This window comes from Haliotis asinina, chromosome 8 (assembly GCF_037392515.1).
Source record: "Haliotis asinina isolate JCU_RB_2024 chromosome 8, JCU_Hal_asi_v2, whole genome shotgun sequence".
In the NCBI taxonomy this organism is placed as follows: domain Eukaryota; kingdom Metazoa; phylum Mollusca; class Gastropoda; order Lepetellida; family Haliotidae; genus Haliotis; species Haliotis asinina.
This window is the reverse complement of record NC_090287.1, coordinates 29934882-29953851: the sequence shown is the minus strand read 5'-3', so window position 1 is coordinate 29953851 and position 18970 is coordinate 29934882. Positions and strand designations below refer to the sequence as shown.

The 18970-nt window shown below is 39.2% G+C and overlaps 3 protein-coding genes and 1 non-coding gene across 4 annotated transcripts; 2 read left to right on the top strand and 2 right to left on the bottom strand.

The window, feature by feature from the left end:
* Positions 1-3108: 3108 nt before the first annotated feature.
* Positions 3109-4550, bottom strand: LOC137295096 (uncharacterized). The gene is made up of 3 exons (XM_067826385.1): positions 4502-4550; positions 3766-3863; positions 3109-3534 (listed from the first exon to the last, which is right to left on the bottom strand). The coding sequence occupies exons 1-3, from the start codon at positions 4548-4550 to the stop codon at positions 3109-3111; spliced, it is 573 nt and encodes a 190-aa protein (XP_067682486.1).
* A 1482-nt stretch (positions 4551-6032) lies between these two features.
* LOC137295097 (uncharacterized) lies at positions 6033-6967 on the bottom strand. Its single transcript, XM_067826386.1, has 3 exons — positions 6919-6967; positions 6577-6674; positions 6033-6458 (listed from the first exon to the last, which is right to left on the bottom strand). Exons 1-3 carry the CDS (start codon positions 6965-6967, stop codon positions 6033-6035), a joined length of 573 nt encoding a protein of 190 aa, XP_067682487.1.
* A 2016-nt stretch (positions 6968-8983) lies between these two features.
* Trnav-aac (transfer RNA valine (anticodon AAC)) lies at positions 8984-9056 on the top strand. Its single transcript has one exon. It is a non-coding gene; the product is annotated as a tRNA-Val (tRNA).
* Positions 9057-9974: 918 nt separating this feature from the next.
* LOC137294774 (phosphatidylinositol-glycan biosynthesis class F protein-like) lies at positions 9975-16696 on the top strand. Its single transcript, XM_067825885.1, has 5 exons — positions 9975-10222; positions 10769-10860; positions 11420-11536; positions 14300-14408; positions 15321-16696. Exons 1-5 carry the CDS (start codon positions 9989-9991, stop codon positions 15435-15437), a joined length of 669 nt encoding a protein of 222 aa, XP_067681986.1. The 5' UTR covers positions 9975-9988; the 3' UTR covers positions 15438-16696.
* The last annotated feature ends 2274 nt before the right edge of the window (positions 16697-18970 follow it).

The following is an 18970-nucleotide window of genomic DNA, read 5'->3' as shown; positions in this document are numbered from 1 at the left end:
GTGCTGGCGACATGGGATGACTATCCTCTTGAAACGAATGGTTTATATTGGATCTTTACGTACTGAGTCAGGTACATTAGCGTCAGAGTTGTCAGCTACACACTGAGAGTCCCATCCCTGGTTTTGACCACCGTGTCTGTCCTGCGTGTGGCGGTTACCGTTGGGCGTCTGTAAGGAGGTGGGGGTGGACACGTCTTGCAGTTTGCAGTCAACATATAGTTTATCTATGGCAATGCAGGCCTATTTACCTTGTCTCCGGGCCCCTATCAGCAGGGCCATGAGCACCCCACTTCGGTATTGGGCGACCTCATCAATAAACTCTTCCATGACACTGAAAGGTTTGCCTTTTAGTCGACGAGCGGATCCATTTGCCGTGTCTTTGTTCCATGTGTATATAAACTTTGCGATGAGGGCTCGTGGTCTCGTTGTTCCTCCATGTTGTTTAGCTCCGATCCTGTGAACACGCTTAAACTTCGTGTTATCACAGTCTACATGTACGTGTTCCTTAATGGATCCCTTCCGTACATTGTCCCAATGCTCTAGGGTAGGCTGGGGTTCTATTTCAGGGATACCAGTACATATTAAGTGGACCTGCACCATAGATCAACTGTATATACCCTTAGAGCGAGGAGGTAGTCGCTTAGGCGCGTTATTTCGAGCGTACGCGCATCCACCTTATCCATCAGAGATTGTAGATCCTCTTCTAAACCTACTTCATCGGCGGTCCATCTATCGAAACCACCACTGATGAATCGTTTACTTGCTTCGACTCCAGTTAAACGTGCACCCATCTGCTCCAACGTAGCTAAAATGGCTGTCGTGTCGGTTGCCGACGTGTCACAGGTATTCGAGTAGTGCTAGTCGAGGATGATGACTTCTTCTTTCTTTTATTATTTTCTTTTTGAGGGTTTGATGTTCTGGGCATGATTCGTGTACCTTATTGTGCTAACCGATGTCATTATATGGGATGAAGTTTCATTTTTGTAGGCTTCTGGCAGTCATAGGCTCAGAGCACATGAAATGCAAACCTGTTCCCGCCATCTTGATCACCCGGTCACGTTTGGGATGAGATGTAAGTGTATTTTGTGACAAAATTATCAGTTGCAGAGACCTTCTCGGAAATGATTTCACATCCCAACGCCAAATAAAAGTTTCAATCCATCGATGACCGAAGCGGAGCGATCCACTTAATGTAAGCAATGCAGTTCTACTGCCCCAGCCAAAGCTCAATGCCATTCATCCCACGCGTGAGAGAGAGAGAGAGAGAGAGAGAGAGAGAGAGAGAGAGAGAGAGAGAGAGAGAGAGAGAGAGAGAGAGAGAGAGAGAGAGAGAGAGAGAGAGAGAGAGAGAGAGAGAGCGCGCTTATTATCCCTGGCTGCAGTGACACGACTCGATAAAACAGTCTAATCCAAATAATAAATTGCAATTATCTTAACAAAAGTACTGACACTTTACTGCAAGCGAGTTGTTAATTACAATTCTCAGCACACATGTGATGTTAAGAGTTTAGTTGATTTCACTTTGTCTATTTCGTTCTGTCTTTTTGTCTTGTGTGTTCTGTTTGTGTTATACATGTATTTGTACTGGCGAGGTATCCACAAAAGCGAAGCTTTGCTTGATAATCAAACCAGATTTTCTCATGAATATTCCCGTCAATACGGTTATTGCCTGAATTATGGTTAACAAAATCTAAACTCTATAATGGAAGGAGTGACTGGCCTTGAAGTAAATTATGTACGGCTAATGTACGACGTAATATGTATTACCAATCAAACGCGATTATTTATTGTATATGCCACCAACATACGTTCACGTGAAGTATCGATAAGTACTTAACTATCATACATGCCATACGATATAAAGAATCGTAGTATGGTCACTGATTTGGGCAGAGATTTCTTTTTTTTATTGATTAATTAAACGTACCCGAGAGACAATTCGTATTGATAAATTTGAAGATATCGACTTCTGCCTCTTAGGTATGATTTGTAACATGTTCAGTTTCCAAAACAAACCGGTTGTACGCATTATCGAGGGTCTGGCTTAATCCTGTCGAGACTAGACCGAATTTCCGCTTGTAAGTAAACAAACAAACAAACAAACAAACAAACAAACAAACAAACAAATAAATAAATAAATAAATAAACCGCAAACGTAACACTGTCATCATGGCTTCCTTCTTTCCTGGAGGTACATTATCGATTCTCTTTGGAACAAATAAAACGTACATGCATTGCATTGTTGCGTTTCTTTTGCTGTTCAGTATGTACAGTCTGGTATTAGTGTCCCCCAGTTTCAAATGTTATACATCTCTATTTACCATTGTAACGTGACGTTGAAGAATCCTTAACTGGTTGAAAAGGTATCCTTTCCCAACTGCCTGTTTAAGTTTGCCTTTCCACAAAACATTAGTACGCATAGAAATATTCGTTGCTAGCGAATTATATGTGCGTGTCATCTTCACAGAACGTTTCGGTGTTAGTGGGGTGTACTTCTGGAAATCTCTCCATGTTTCTTTTTCTCTGGTTTGTGGATTGACAATCAATTGCACGTCACGACATTGTCCATTTTGTTTTAAATATAACATTTTCTGCAACCCACTGTAGCATAATTTCTTCGAAGTGATTGCAGTTGAAATATTACTTGAAGTTTACTATTCACTTTTTCCATCAGGTGCATGTAGCACCTTTCAATTTTACATCATCATGCGTAACACACAATGATACATACATACCTGGTCCTGAACATGCACGTAGAAAAGGCTCAAAGCTAGACATACTTCAATCATAGTAGGAATCTCAACACACGACTGCCCAGCTGTTTGCACGTAAAAGGAAACCGACAACAAACTCCTTCATATTTCACTCATTCCATTTAATGTCTGCCTTTTCCAAACTGGCCATGACCTACTTCGGTCGAAGGAATGATACAATAATAATGATTTAAAGTTTTTTCTAGTTGGAAGCAAAATGATTTAATAGCTTTTTACAGTTTCACAATTTCATGATTTACAAAGCTGTATAACGTCAGACAATATGTACAAGTTCAAACAAATCACATTCAATATATACACATCAAAATAGATTTCACAACACATGTGTATCTTTTCACATAGGGAGAACCCGGTTCTTGCTATTGGTGATGTTCCTGATATACTGAACAACACGAACAAACACAGACTTGTGTCCACATGTGTCCTTTACATGACATTTCATGGGTTTCACTTTGCTTTTGGAGGCGGCAGATGCCAGTCTTGTACGGACACTGGTGATGAAATGCCTGAGCTTCCCAGGTTTTGGGGGCAGAGCCGGTGGTACCAGTTCTCCTTGGACAAAGATGGGTGGTGGGAGAAGTCGCGAGAGTCTGTAGTGACAAGCTGCCGTAGTGACGGCGTTGTGGATGTCGATGAGTGAGTTTCGCACCCTGGGGTGGCGATCATTGCTGAGGAAAAGTTCAGACATCTGTGTCCAGCCACAATCAACCTCTCTCTGTAACATCCACAGATTTCGCTTGCCTCTTTTGTTTTCAGTCACCTGAAATACAAAACATATACATAGAGTAAACTGAGTTTCCGTTAACAATTTCAGACTTAATACACCTACATGTATGTACATGAAGACGAATGACGTTCTGAAAACATACATATACTTGATAAAATTTTAGCCCTAGGCGTTTCAATGGTATGTGTCCCTGACGGATTGACATTTCAGTGCGATGCAGATGCTTTCCAGTCAAAACATCCTAAATAATGCTGTAGTGCTTACCTCATTTTCTTTGAGGATGGCGCTTCGGATCTGTTGGAGCCAAAGGCGGATGGAGTCAAACTCATCCAGAAGTTCACTTTTGAACAGATGCTGAATCTCTGGAAGGTGAAATGAGTCGACAATCATTATTAGTCCCTTTAAGATTCAAACCTGCTGCCACAAAGACAAACAGGGTGTTAACTAAACTGTTTAAGATGAGAGGCTCGTCTTAATTCACAGTGATTTTACATGTTTTTTAAAAATAAACTCTTTCTACAGAAAATACGGGCGGTTATTTCCTTTCGCGTACGATAAAAACGTAACAAAAAAACCCTTGTTTTCAATTTGAGTTAACTTTACCCCTTCTCCATCGTTTAATACATATACCAAACCCATCACATGACCTGTCTGACCAAATATAGCCAGTACCGCGTTTGAATAAGAGATTTTTACTCAAATATCAATCTGGGTTTGACAATTTGAAAGAGCTGAATTTTCAACTCAACTGCATTTTTTAAAATAAAAAAGTCCCCAAAACCTAAATAATCTATCCATCAAACTCAAAGCATCTCCTATATTTAAGTATAATATCAATTTCAATTCATTTGGGGAAATGCTTTTTCTCAAATGTGAGTAATAACTCTAACTGGAGTCAAAACTGAGACTTCAGTCTACGTCGAGAAATCGGGGCCTGATTTCAATTATGAAACAGTTTTCTCTTACTTCAACATTACATTAACTGTAAGCTGAAACTAACCTGGAGCTGTTCTTGCCCCTCGGAGCCAGTCGCGGCCACAATAAGTCATGTTCAAGACCTGTTTCAAGGAAAGATTCGCCAAAACTCAGACAGCAGACTTCAAGCCTGTTGACATTACCGAGTGGATGTCGGAGTGATTGTCATGACGTCACGTCATTGTGACGTCATAGTAGCACGGGAGGTAAGTGGTTTCATAAATGTCATGCGTACCGCTAAATCTAAGCATGTTAGTGGTCAAACGTTATAGTGAATCCTATACACTACGAGCCGACTTTCTGAGGATTTCTGAATGCATGAACCTTGGACATAATGGTGTAGGCGACATGGTGGTGTTACCAGTAACCACTGTTTTTCTTTTCTGCCACACCTACTTCAAAGGAACGTTATCTGTTCAATAATATCCAAAACTCCTTTATTCCAAGTACCATACATCTCTTACCAAGTATGAAATCAAAAAATTTATATCAATATGTTATGCATGAATTATGTCTCTCTAATGTATCAGTAGCTATGCTGATGAAATAAATTACTGAAAAGGCATTAAAGTATTGTATTGTATTGTATTGTATTGTATTGTATTGAGTAGGATGTAGAGAATATAGGCCATATTGACTGATCGGCCACGATGATTTCGAGACTGTAAAATCAGGTGTCAACAGTTTGAATTTACAATGATCGTTCAGTGACGAAACGTGAAAATTCACCAATTTCAGTGTATCTCGAATTGTTGTGTTTTGTTTACTTCAGAGATGACGAGCATCGACGATTTACTCCCCAAGCTGTCCTTCGATGTTCAATGTGTGAGCTTCGATGTTCAATGTGTGAGTACATTAGTACGCATAGAGATATTCGTTGCTGTCGAATTATGTGTGTGTGTCATCTTCACTGAACGTTTCGGTGTCGGTGGGGTGAATTTCTGGAAATCTCTCCATGTTTCTTTTTCTCTGGTTGGTGGATTGACAATCAATTGCACGTCACGACAATGTCCATTTTTTTTTAAATATAACATTTTCTGCAACCCACTGTAGCATAATTTCTTCGAAGTGATTGCAGTTGAAATATTACTTGAAGTTTACTATTCACTTTTTCCATCAGGTGCATGTAGCACCTTTCAATTTTACATCATCATGCGTAAACACACAATGATACATACATACCTGGTCCTGAACATGCACGTAGAAAAGGCTCAAAGCTAGACATACTTCAATCATAGTAGGAATCTCAACACACGACTGCCCAGCTGTTTGCACGTAAAAGGAAACCGACAACAAACTCCTTCATATTTCACTCATTCCATTTAATGTCTGCCTTTTCCAAACTGGCTATGACCTACTTCGGTCGAAGGAATGATACAATAATAATGATTTAAAGTTTTTTTCTAGTTGGAAGCAAAATGATTTAATAGCTTTTTACAGTTTCACAATTTCATGATTTACAAAGCTGTATAACGTCAGACAATATGTACAAGTTCAAACAAATCACATTCAGTATATACACATCAAAATAGATTTCACAACACATGTGTATCTTTTCACATAGGGAGAACCCGGTTCTTGCTATTGGTGATGTTCCTGATATACTGAACAACACGAACAAACACAGACTTGTGTCCACATGTGTCCTTTACATGACATTTCATGGGTTTCACTTTGCTTTTGGAGGCGGCAGATGCCAGTCTTGTACGGACACTGGTGATGAAATGCCTGAGCTTCCCAGGTTTTGGGGGCAGAGCCGGTGGTACCAGTTCTCCTTGGACAAAGATGGGTGGTGGGAGAAGTCGCGAGAGTCTGTAGTGACAAGCTGCCGTAGTGACGGCGTTGTGGATGTCGATGAGCGAGTTTCGCATCCTGAGGTGGCGATCATTGCTGAGGAAAAGTTCAGACATTTGTGTCCAGCCACAATCAACCTCTCTCTGTAACATCCACAGATTTCGCTTGCCTCTTTTGTTTTCAGTCACCTGTAATACAGAATGTGTACATTGATTTCATATTCCACAGTTTTTTTCAGAGTAAAGCGTTTTCGAAAGAATGAATGACATTCTAAAACATTTAAATCATAAATGCTGTAGTGCTTACCTCATTTTCTTTGAGGATGGCGCTTCGGATCTGTTGGAGCCAAAGGCGGATGGAGTCAAACTCATCCAGAAGTTCACTGTTGAACAGATGCTGAATCTCTGGAAGGTGAAATGAGTCGACCGTCATTATTAGTCCCTTTCAGATTCAAACCTGCCGCTAACAATTATAACGTACAAAATCTTGTTTTCAACTTCAGTTAACTTTGTTAATTAAGGTATATACCAAAGCCATCACACGACTTATCTGATTGAATATTGCCAGGGCCGCGGTAGAAGAAGAAAGAAAGCAAAAACATTATGAAATAGTTACTTAAACATTACATTAACTGTAAACTAAACAAACCTGGAGCTGTTCTTGCCCCCCGGAGCCAGTCGCGGCCACAGTAAGTCATGTTCAACACTTGTTTCCCGGAAAGAAATCTCGGTGAGCAAAACTCAAGCGTGTTGGCTACCGAATCGATGTCGGAGTGATTGTTATGACGTCACGTCATTGTGACGTCATAGTACCACGACAGATAACCCTTTTAATTACAGAGACGCGTACCGCTAAATGTGATCAGGTGTGCGGCTCATCACATCCTGATGCAGTATGATATGGATACAGACGGCGGTCTTTGATGAGGTAAAACCCTATCTCCGCTGTAATAGAGATTCGTTTAAACCAGAAAACATTTATTCGTAATAGTTACGGAATGTATTCCAAGCTGACAGATTCTAGCTGATGATTATTGCTATTCCTGGCTTTACTTTCAGATTTCCGTACACTTCAGGTGACGCATTTTCTGTAACCGATCAAAGACACCTTACGCTTGTAATTTTATGTAAAAACATGACACAGTTTTATTAATAGATAAGACATCAACATGTGTAAAACCAGGGAAGCTCTAACAGGAGGAATGGCCACTTATCGAAAAGACCGTTACCGTATGCCACGGGTCGTCTCATGACCAGAGTAGCCAGTAGCGGCAGCTTAGCTTGCTCGGTATATTAAAGGGTTGTGGTCATAAGGGCCAAAGGAAGGTGAAAATGGCCATAGACTCAAGTGAGGAGGGCCACGGGTTAAAAAGGAACATTATAACACACAAACTAATATATGTATTTTTATGTTTGATTACATTAATTTTTATTATTATTTTTTGCATTTATATTAAAGTGTAAACAGCTACTAGTAACAAAAGTAATAATTTATAGTGTGACCATCATACACTCAACAGTTGAAGTGGACCAGAAATTGAAGCATACAATATTTGATATGATGATATATTTTGATATGGATTTGAACTGAATTTGAAATGTGAATTTAGAAATGCTTAGAATTAGAACTACTGCAGCAACATATAATAATTTTATATAATTTTACTGTTTTCTAAAAGATTGGCCCTTTTGACTTACGTCCATGGCCCTTTTGACTTTCCTTTGGCCCTTTTGATTTTTGCAGTTTTGTCATTTGGCACTTTTTCCTTTTTCATAACTTTAAAAATTGTTAGGGTGTATTTGAGGTGTGTGAAATGTATGACACATAGCCGACCTCATCTGATTCGCCATCTGATGTGCGTTATTTGAGTGTTTCTACTTATTGCGCAAAAAATCTCTTTCACACGCACCTTTAATTTTTATGAGGGTAATACACCATCAGGTGAAAGGTGTTTGCAAGTAATAGTTTCACAATTTTAAAAAATTCTTTGGGTGTATTTGAGGTGTGTGAGAGATCTGTATCACAGTTGTATATATTATTTTCTTTCACTCATTCACATATGCATTTCTTTCTTTTGTTCTTTTTCTATATCTTTTCATCCATTCAAATATAATTCTTGCCCTTAATTCTTGCAGTAATTCATTTATTTTTTCATTCATTCATTCATTGTAAAATTCCGGCTGATTCAATAAAATGGCTGAAGTACTGTTAAACGCAGCCGAATTTGCGCTGGGAACGACAAAAGTCGATCGCTGTGTGCGCTGGAGCATGATAGGGCACACGCTAATTAGTACAAATGGTAAAGATAGCAAGCAAGTGGCCTAGTCCTGTTTTTGATTATCTCTGGTAAAACTGACAATTTGGAAATGATTTTAAAGGTTCGATTGCGATTGCATAAGTACTAATTCTTAATAGACAGAACCCAGTCTGCTGGAAAATCGCCTGCGCAAATCCCGTAGAACCTTTCCGTTCCCACTCGCTTCTTTCCGTGACATACGGACATTTCCTAAGCATTCCGGGGAAGCACGACTTCTCACGAATGGCGTCTTCGTGACAATATTTGACAAGAGGCTGAAGTAGCATGCATTGATACAGTATTAATTAGAAGAAACTTAGTATATATACATTCTATTATTATCAGAAAACCCAAGAAATGCAGAACGAGTAAAGATAACGCAAGACTATTGAAACGAACACACCATTCAATAGAGCGGGTTCCGTGGTGTAGTGGTTATCACGTCTGCTTAACACGCAGAAGGTCACGAGTTCGAGCCTCGTCGGAACCTCATTTTTCCCCCCCTAAAATTTTGATGAAATCAGCATTTTACAAGCTGTATCGGTCAATAGTATGGAATAAGTGTAACATTAGCCTGAGGCTGTGTTTCATTAATTAAAACACATATTATCCTGGCTAGCTTCTTTACCGTTTTTAACTGAAAATACAGAACATTCCCGATGACTGTCATAAATTTCGGTTACCACCCTCTGTAAAGATACGAAACCATGTAGTTTGGCATGAAACGTTGACCTTTCTGACCCAACACTGCCGCTGTTACAGGTCATTGGTTCCCTCCCTCTGCAAGCAGTCTGTGTTCTGCCAGACTGCTGTTTATTTTGTTGACAGTTACATAGACAGATTGTTTCATACAAATGCATAAACTCAGTGATTTACAGTGTGATTAGTTGTCTGACAAAACATCCACTTGCAAAGTTTGAGATCGACTGGCTCATTGGATGAAGAGTTATTTACAAAAAAACCCGGGTCCACTTGCATTTCTTGCCAAATTAAACTACAAGGTTACGCATCTTCCAATAATCAAAATATCCGTGCTTTTCATGACAAAATGCGCATTTGAGCCAGACCATGTAATAAATAAATAATATTACCTAAAAAATAATTAAACAAAATTAGATAGGTGAAATCAGAGACCATGGTCTCTGGTGAAATAAAATACAAAATCCAGAGACGGGAGCCTTGGGTGGGGAGCGGGGTATAAGACTGATACACCCTCTCCCGTCCTCTGATAAGATTCTTCCATACTTTCAGAAGGAATGGCAGTGTGTGCATGCTTGACAATAATATTTACACATAGCAATCTACAATTTTAGATGACATTACCGCTGTACTAACAACTCATTTGGAACCAGCGGCTAATACCCAGTGTGCAACAGTTGCAATGCTACAACTCTACTGTAGTGACTTACCTCCCTTGGCAAAATGGCTGCGTCCATGGCTGGACATGGGATGTCAAAACAATCGGTGTTTAAACAAAGTTTGACAAATGTCTTGATATGTGTGATTCTTTTATCAGTTGTATACATCCCTGCTAATTCAAAGGGACCCCTGGATTTGATACAAAAACCCTTGCCATTGACATTAGTTTATTGTGGAATAATAACAGTGAGCGAACTGTTGTTTTGGTTTGCGACAAAGCAGAGCAAACATTTCAAGGCAAGTCATTCTTGTAGATATAAACAGTGCAAAATTTCTTTTTACAAAGTAAACTTACCCCCGAGAGTCCCTCCCCAGTGTAATATTCCAAAATTCCAAAACTGAAATACGTTCTGCTATTCATACTGCTAAGAACCAGTTAACGTTCTATACTGCAACACACTAATATCTCACAAACTCACTTACCAACCCACTCACTCAGTGTTTAGGGCATTGTTCCACAGCAGCAGTGCTGGATACTACTTATAAGCTTGAAGATAAATCAGTACTGTATGTACTGCAAGCACCACGGTGTCACAAATCACTTGCTTTCTTATCGTATACTGAGCAACCTATAAAGGCTTTATGACATGAGGTAGATTGGTCTCTAGACACTTTTAGAAAAGGTCTGTTTTTAAAGTTGCATTTTTTACAACCATTAGAGATCCAATATAGTTGGAGATAGAATTAACATTGTACAGATCCGACAACCAAGAGAGAGACGAAGCATGCAACCCTAATGAATTTCACATACTAATACTATATGCCACGTCTTTCCTGCTTCAGATCCTGCATGCTGTTCAGGGGGCTGGGTTGTTTATGGCCAGTGTGCTCCTCTTCCATGTTGTAGCAGTCTTGTACGGAGCTCCATTCACAGAGTAGGTGCACCATATCTTATTAGATGCTTTTAATATTTTATAGTAAAGTGATTTTGTGCAGTTGGTGATTCCTCTATTTCAACTTTTACTGCTAATTTTGTAGTTTTATCTTTACGTGTTCATAACAAGAACACTTTGCCTTAACAAATATTATTTGAACATATTTGAGATCAAGTTGTTTGAATGGTGACTGTGAACTGTTTTAGTTTTTGTACAGATTTGGTTTTACTTGACGAAGGATTCAAACAGAGTGTGTGAAGGTCAGGCAGGTTAGGGGGAATTGGGTTAACCTTGTGTGAAGTTCATTTCTGGTGTCCCCTGATGTCATTCCACTGGAATATTGCTAAAACTGGCATAAATCTTAACTCACTCGCTAGATATTTATGCACCTCTGAGTCTGTAAATGTTAAGCTGTATGACGAACTGAGAAATAGCATGTGATCCTTGTGAAAAATGAATATGATGATGAAGATACTAATGCTGATGATCCCCATCTATGCTTAGTATAAGGCATCACAGTTTCGTTCAAAATCCCTGATTCATGTTTATTCCTATTCAGGGTAACAGCTGAGACATTCCACTTTGCCCTGGTGTTGTCAACAACATCTGTATTGCCAGCATGCATGTTCCTTGGCCCTCATCTCAACACATGGATTAGGGTGTTTGCCCACACCAAGTAAGGCATTTTATTTATACACTTTTACCCTAACAGTCAAAGATATATGATAATAATATATTCTCTTCAAAGCTTCTTGTAAAGAACATCACAATAGAAAATCAATTCAGTTATATATATGAACTATAAAGTAGTTGGTCATTTTATTGCTGTGGGTATTTCATATATTCTGTTTCATACATCCATAGTATCTGCACCAAAAACACAGCACTCAATAATTTTTAGGTACATATACTTGCATCCTGTGCAGGTTTTTGCATGTACAAACTGAAATTCCTTGTATCACTACACTGACTGACTGAAGAATCCTTGTATCACTACACTGACTGACTGAAGAATCCTTGTATCACTACACTGACTGACTGAAGAATCCTTGTATCACTACAAAATGTGCTGGTTCATTTGAAGTGTACTGTATTCCACAAAATGATATGCTTGACAGCTGGTGTTAAAGACCTTAGGTCATGTGTACCAGTTGTGTTTGTCTGGTACTAGTATTTAGGGATTGTGGTCTGAAAATGAATGTTTTCCTCCCTCGTAACAATATATTTCAATCACTTTTAACATCATTCATAATTTTCTTATATCTTGCCTTTTATGACAAGATACAATATCTGTGCAATTAGTGAAAGAATTATCATGGACAAGAGACTATTTCCAGAATGGAAGAGTTATCTTTCAAAGTTCAGAGTACAAAGCGATCTTAGCACGTAGGTGACCAGAGCTCCATAGACTTATGGTAGTCTCAGCACAAAGGTTACTTTGTACAATCTTTAGGATTGGAAATGTTATAGGTTAACTTGCAGATTCAGAGGGTCACAAAATCGTAACATCAAGCTGGCAGGTATTTTTTAGAAATAATGAAACTGACATCCTTCTATAGTACTGTAAATAATGCCACAAAAATGGTTATTGCCTTGTGTTTTCTCATCTGAAATGTCATCAAAAGGCTGATATAAAATATCACCTGAGGTAACAACTACCTAGTTGAGATTTCAAGCTTTAATGATATCACCGATGCAGTAATATCGTTTACAGAGGGGAAAGACGGAAAAACTACTGCTTATTTTCTTATTTTCAGACAATACTAATAAGAAGCAGACTTTAATTATGCAATTGACCTTGCACCCTGGTCAGAATTGAAGAGTAGGATAGATTATTATTTCAAATCATAACCTGAAATCAGTCTGCATTTTGAGGCCTTGAAAATGTGTAATATATCAATTGTTTTGTGTGGGAGATGTGTAGGCTTTATAAAGCACAATAATCCTGTGTATATGTATATGTCCGGTATATGTATGTATGCACTTCGCAATCACATGCTGCAAGCACTGCATCAGCAACATGGATAGCAACAGAGAAAAGCTTGTTCATAACGTCATTAAATACTTCCATCTTGAAAGAGACAAAGGGAAACCATTTGTTAGCTATGACAGGGTGTACTATAGGGCCAGTTGTGCACTGGGCTTGTCATATAACCAGGTATATGGGGTTGCAAAGAAGTTTATGGTGGGGCTGTCTCGAAACCAGTAACCAATAATAAGCCAGGTAGGAAACACAAGCTGGACAGTTTTGATGAAAGTGTTATTCGACGAGCTGTCCTGAAGTTGTATGAATGGAAAATACCACCAACTTGTGCCAAAATACAAGAGGAATAAAAGACACCATAAACATGTCACGTCCAACATGTATTTGTATTCAGGGCAAAGCACACAGACATCTTTTATCACCATGAAATGAATGGTTAGGTATTCTTTGGACTGGTTTGACCACCAACAGTTGCCTTGCCTAGACAAACCAAGCATCATTATTATGGATAACGCCAGTTACCTTAACATATGGGTTCCTGGCACCATTACTCCCACCATGAGTAGCCTTAAAGCACATATGCAGGAATATCTTCCTGTAATGTGCCTTACAAACAATCGGAAACCAAGGTGCAGTTTGTTACAGAAGATTAAGCATAACACAAAAACAGTCCAGTACCTCACAGATGACCTGGCTTTTCGACATGGTCATTTTTGTCCTCTGTTCACCAGTCAGGCAATGTGAGCTCAATCCCATGGAGCTCATTTGGGCTGATTGCAAAGGTTTGATATCCAGATACAACACAACACAACAGTAGTTTTCCTGTCATTAATCTATAAGTAAATTTAATTTATACCAGCACAACACAAAACAATGGAAAGACATATAATTCAAAACTAAACAAAGCATTACATTTTGACACTGCTACACTTATCTATAACATACATTGTCAGCAATGTAACACTCTTTCACAGTTCACTATGCGCTCAGACTATCATCTCCTGAAATTATTTATGTGCGCATGGCGTTTGGTACTCGTACAGTGATCAACTACCTTATGAGATGACCCCTTCCCATGCAATGCATGAAAATCTCTGTGACTCGGCTCATGTTATGGTCTGTTTCATACAACTGTGTACATTGCGGGTTTTTTTTAGGGTAAACAAGGACTTTTCTGATAGCAATCTCTTGAACAACTGTTGGTCAAGATAGGTACAGTTTGGTTTATGTGATATATGGTATGAAACACTTTCTTAAATATATTATTATAAAATGATTGCCAAAAACCATTTTTGTAGCATTGTATACATTACTTTAATAACCAGCCCATACACCTTAATGTGGAATAAATAGTTTTCATTGTTGTATATTCTCCTTCAACACGTTACCAGTTAATATGCATATAGAGTATATTTTCTGAAAACAAATATCTCAGGTATATTTTGTATATTTCAGCCCTGATCTGGGGAAGGAGTCTGTGGTCTTCATCACCTCCATATCTAGTGTTGTGGGGGCATGGTTGGGGGCGTTTCCTATCCCCCTGGACTGGGACAGGCCATGGCAGGTTGGTGGAGGATGGGGGTTTTTATCAGTAGTGGTTCCTCTAAAAATGAGCTGACAGGCTGAGATTTTTTAATAAAATGTTTAAAGTGACAGTAAATTCAACTCTCCAGTATCTAACGCTTGTTGAAAGAGGCTGTTTAAACAGTACCATTGTATACGTCCTTGCTCATACTTTTTATAACAGACCCGTGATGGTCAGAGGATAGAATAGGCCTTCAGCAACTCATGCTTGCCATAAAAGGTGACTATGCTTGTCGTGAGAGGTGACTAATGGGATCGGGTGGTCATGCTCGCTGACTTAGTTGACACATGCCATTGGCTCCCAATTGTGCAGATTGATGCTCATGTTGTTGATTGTCTGGTCCCGACTTGATTATTTACAGACTGCCGCCGGGATATTGCAGAGTACGGCATAAAACTAAATTTGCTCCCTCACTCCACTCACTCACTCACTCCACTCACTCCACTCACTCACTCACTCACTCACTCACTCACTCACTCACTCACTCACTCACTCACTCACTCACTCACTCACTCACTCACTCACTCACTCACTCACTCACTCACTCACTCTATAACAATATTGTCTGGTCCAGACTAAGTTCTTTACAGATCAACATATAGCAGAAATTGGCAGTTAATAATAAACAAATACTAAAACAGCGCTTGGCTGGTTACCATTTTGTGATCTGGCTCCATGATTGTGTGTGAGTTGATCTTCTATGTAACACTCATCCTCTTTGCCTGTGAGGGCAGTAGGGTTGCCTAATGGTTAATTTCCATTCTTTACATTTCATCGACCCCGACAAGGGTACACTGTATGAAGCCCATTTCTGGTGTCCTGTTGCTGTCAAAAAGCTGGAATTTTGCTAAAAGCGTTATAAAACTAACCTAACTCACTCACCCTTTTCAGGTATGGCCCATCAGCTGTGTTTTGGGGACACTGATTGGATACTGTGCCGGTCTCATTGTGTCAGCTGGCCATCTGTACTACAAGTACACAGTCTTCAACAAGTACAAGCTTACGTAGCCAGCAGTACAGCTGGAACATGTGTGCGGGTAATATGTCCTACTGGCTGGTGTGAACTAAAAGATCACAGTGCTAAGATGATTGGAACTCCCATACATTAACATAGGGTTATAAGAGTCATAGTGCTATGGTCTGTTTGTGAAATACACGGTGGTGGGATAGCCTTGTGGTTAAAGCGTTCGACCATCATGCTGAAGACGGGGTTTGAGTCCCCTTATGAGTAGAATGTGTGAAACCCATTTCTGGTGTCCCCAGTCATGATATTACTGGAATATTGCTAAAAGCAACTCTTTGTGAAATGGGGACCAGTACAGCATCAATCTTCTGTCTGAATCTCAGAGTCACAGGATGTATGAAACACATGACTCTTGACTCTTGTGACCCGTGAAGGTCCCGGGGTAGAATAGGCCTTCAGCAACCCATGCTTGCCATAAAAGGTGACTATGCTTGTCGTAAGAGGCGACTAACGGGATCGGGTGGTCAGACTAGCTGACTTGGTTGACACATGTCATCGGTTCCCCATTGCGCAGATCGATGCTCATGTTGTTGATCACTGGATTGTCTGGTCCAGACTCGATTATTTACAGACCGTCGCCATATAGCTGGAATATTGCTGAGTGCGACGTAAAACTAAACTCACCCACCCACCCATCTTGACTCTTGTACTGACCATCGATGTTAGAAACAGTCTGCTTGACTGGTGCCTTTAATGTCAAGGTTGAGGTAGGGCAGACTAGAGCAGGCTAGAGTAGTTGTGCTGTTTCTCAGATTTAGCAACCATACAAACAAAATACAACCTTAAACTTAGTTTCAAATATGCATTGGGTGGGCATGTCTCCAATGGGAATGTGGAACTGGCAGTCTTGGGTAGCGAGTCTGTAGTGACTTCAGGGAAGAGTGATGATGTCATTTAAGATCGAGGAATAAAGTCATTATTGTGGCTGTTTATCGTTAGCATAGTAAATAATGTAAGCAAATTGTGTCAAGTGGAGGGTAATGAGACAGATTTCAGTAAAAGTGCATAGTTAGTGTTACTGGTCATACCATACACCTGCTTGGACTTACCCATATGGGTTCACTGTGTGTCACCCTTTCATGAACACGAATATGAACAACACACCTCATGAGGGAAATGCGTCAGGAAATGATTCTCAAATTTGTTGACAGTCATGTGAATCTGTTTGTTTTGATAATACTTATATGAATAAGATTTGTTAAAAAAATTGTGTATATTTTGTAATAAAATTCTTTTGAAAAAACGGGATTGAATTGTTGTATGTTACAATCAACCTGTTAACTTTGATGGATCTTTTAAACATCTAAAACCTACTTCACGTGAAGCTTTTCTTGACATATTTCATTATGTTCTGTTCCAAAAGAAACATAAATCATGCAAAACTGTTTATTGTGCTTGTGAAAACCTTCAAAGGAGACAATGTGAGTCCTTAAAGGGCACTGATGTGGATCAAATAATGTTTCTCGCCAACGGTCTAATTACGAAACCAAGCTGCACATTGGTCAGCACCTGCTCCCTCGACCGTGACGGACACGGGGACTGGTCTCCTGTCTGCATTAGTAGAATTTCTTCACCCTAAACAGTGAGGATGACATCACATGCCATTACTTGAAAATACCCCAGGTATTCCTTGTCAGTTTGTAATAAAATATCCCAGCAGTGTAGTGTTTTTCTGATGCCTGGATGCTATAGTGACTCATACAATTTGATCCCATTTCTGTGTTTTTGACCTTGATATTTAATCATGTCATGTAAAAATATGATGTCTAGAGGCACGTAGCTAGTGAGCCATTTGTTTCATATAATTCCAAAAGATTGCAAACCTTTATATTTAGATAGTTTTCAGGGTTGGCCTAGCTGTCATAGCAAACATCATATATAAATTTTGGTAACTGCGCCCCTGGTTTATTATTTATGATAATAAAAACACATAATTAATTTATTTGAATTGGTAGAGAAGTCTGAAAATGTCTGAAAAACATGATTATACCTATTTACCTAAGTACACAGCAAATGCCTATATGTATTTCTTTATGTAACAACAAACTTCCGTTGGTATCCTCAAAACAGTTTCGGCCCAAAAGTGTTTTCAGACTGCATTTGACGCAGAGATTACATCTTCCTTGCTGTAACCTGCGTTTGATGGTATAAACCTACATGTGTTATTTGTCATCATTCACTTGATGGTCAGTTAATGAATTTATAACAGGTGTAGTTAGTGGTAACCCCACTTGGATTACCCGACAGGTGCCCATTTGACATTTCTCTCGTCTGGAGTAAATACTCAACACTATAAATTTAGGTCTGATGTGGCAAATGTATTGCATGTTAAGTAATATGTGCATGTAAGTGATGCAAGAAGGTTTATCAGCTGTGTTACAAAAACAAACATCGATCTAAGGATTAACCGATAACACGCTCATTGATGAATTACTTCCAATCTATACTGACTACACCCTGTCATAAAGTGCGAGTGTAAAAACAACATCCTCCCTTCAAAGAATTAACCGCCACTACCCTGATTAATTGATTGCTCATTAATGGTGGACATAATGCAGTAAGTTGACAGGTGTGCTATCTTAGGGTGACCAATAAGTTGACAGGTGTGCTATCTTAGGGTGACCAATAAGTTGACAGGTGTGCTATCTTAGGGTGACCAATGAAACTATAGTGTTATAAATTCTGAAACGTTGTGTCACTTTTTTGCATAATAGACTGTTGAAAGACACAAGACATAGAGCAGGATCATATACCAGCTGCAGATGACTGGAATATCATTCTTGCATGTGGATATTGATGGATACATTCCTGGACGAGGTTATAAGACGAACTATTAAAACATACACTGACTTTGTTATCTTTCAGTCCTAACCATTTTTTTCACCACTGGCAGATGATTAACTTCAAAGTGTTTTATTTGTTTTCATAATGATGACTTCATCCCTGTTGGTCAGTCTGTACTATATCATGTTGTGCATATGGGTAGCGCAGCAGTGGTAGAACCAGTCACGAATTCTGGGATATCATCCAGATACTCACGAGAGAAAAACAACAAAAGAAACATCCACTCCATGGAAATAGCTCCACATCAGCGCCCCTTTAAGCATTCCTGAGAATTGGACAAACACCATCAGCATTTGCCCTTATCCCTGAAAAGCTGCACGTCTTAAGGACCCAGAACCATAAAAAAACATGTGGGTGATGATCAGAATGTATAGGTCTTTTATTTGAATATGGAAATAATACTCTCAGTTATTGGGGATGAAAAGGCTGTTGGCCCTAAGGACCTTCAGAAAACAGAAGCTGTTTGTCCAGCTGCTTTGGGCCTAAGGACTGATATTAATTTCAAACACAGCACACTACCATGATATTTGCCTCATTTTGTTTTTTCAAATACTTGTAACATTCAGGTTTGTTTGTGAATTTAGTCTATTATGGAACTAATTTTCAAACTCAAGTTACACCCAATGTTCATCATGATGTGATATCTTTTTATCACGAAAACCCATTTCGATAA

Excerpts from the sequence above, each read along its gene's own strand:
- LOC137295096 (XM_067826385.1), bottom strand. The coding sequence starts at position 4,550 with ATGACTTATTGTGGCCGCGACTGGCTCCGAGGGGCAAGAACAGCTCCA. Across the intron at positions 3,864-4,501 it reads AGGGGCAAGAACAGCTCCAG|AGATTCAGCATCTGTTCAAA; the intron begins GTTAGTTTCAGC and ends TTCACCTTCCAG. Across the intron at positions 3,535-3,765 it reads CCATCCTCAAAGAAAATGAG|GTGACTGAAAACAAAAGAGG; the intron begins GTAAGCACTACA and ends TTTGTATTTCAG.
- LOC137295097 (XM_067826386.1), bottom strand. The coding sequence starts at position 6,967 with ATGACTTACTGTGGCCGCGACTGGCTCCGGGGGGCAAGAACAGCTCCA. Across the intron at positions 6,675-6,918 it reads GGGGGCAAGAACAGCTCCAG|AGATTCAGCATCTGTTCAAC; the intron begins GTTTGTTTAGTT and ends TTCACCTTCCAG. Across the intron at positions 6,459-6,576 it reads CCATCCTCAAAGAAAATGAG|GTGACTGAAAACAAAAGAGG; the intron begins GTAAGCACTACA and ends TCTGTATTACAG.
- LOC137294774 (XM_067825885.1), top strand. The coding sequence starts at position 9,989 with ATGGCTGCGTCCATGGCTGGACATGGGATGTCAAAACAATCGGTGTTT. Across the intron at positions 11,537-14,299 it reads AGGGTGTTTGCCCACACCAA|CCCTGATCTGGGGAAGGAGT; the intron begins GTAAGGCATTTT and ends TGTATATTTCAG. Across the intron at positions 14,409-15,320 it reads ACTGGGACAGGCCATGGCAG|GTATGGCCCATCAGCTGTGT; the intron begins GTTGGTGGAGGA and ends CACCCTTTTCAG.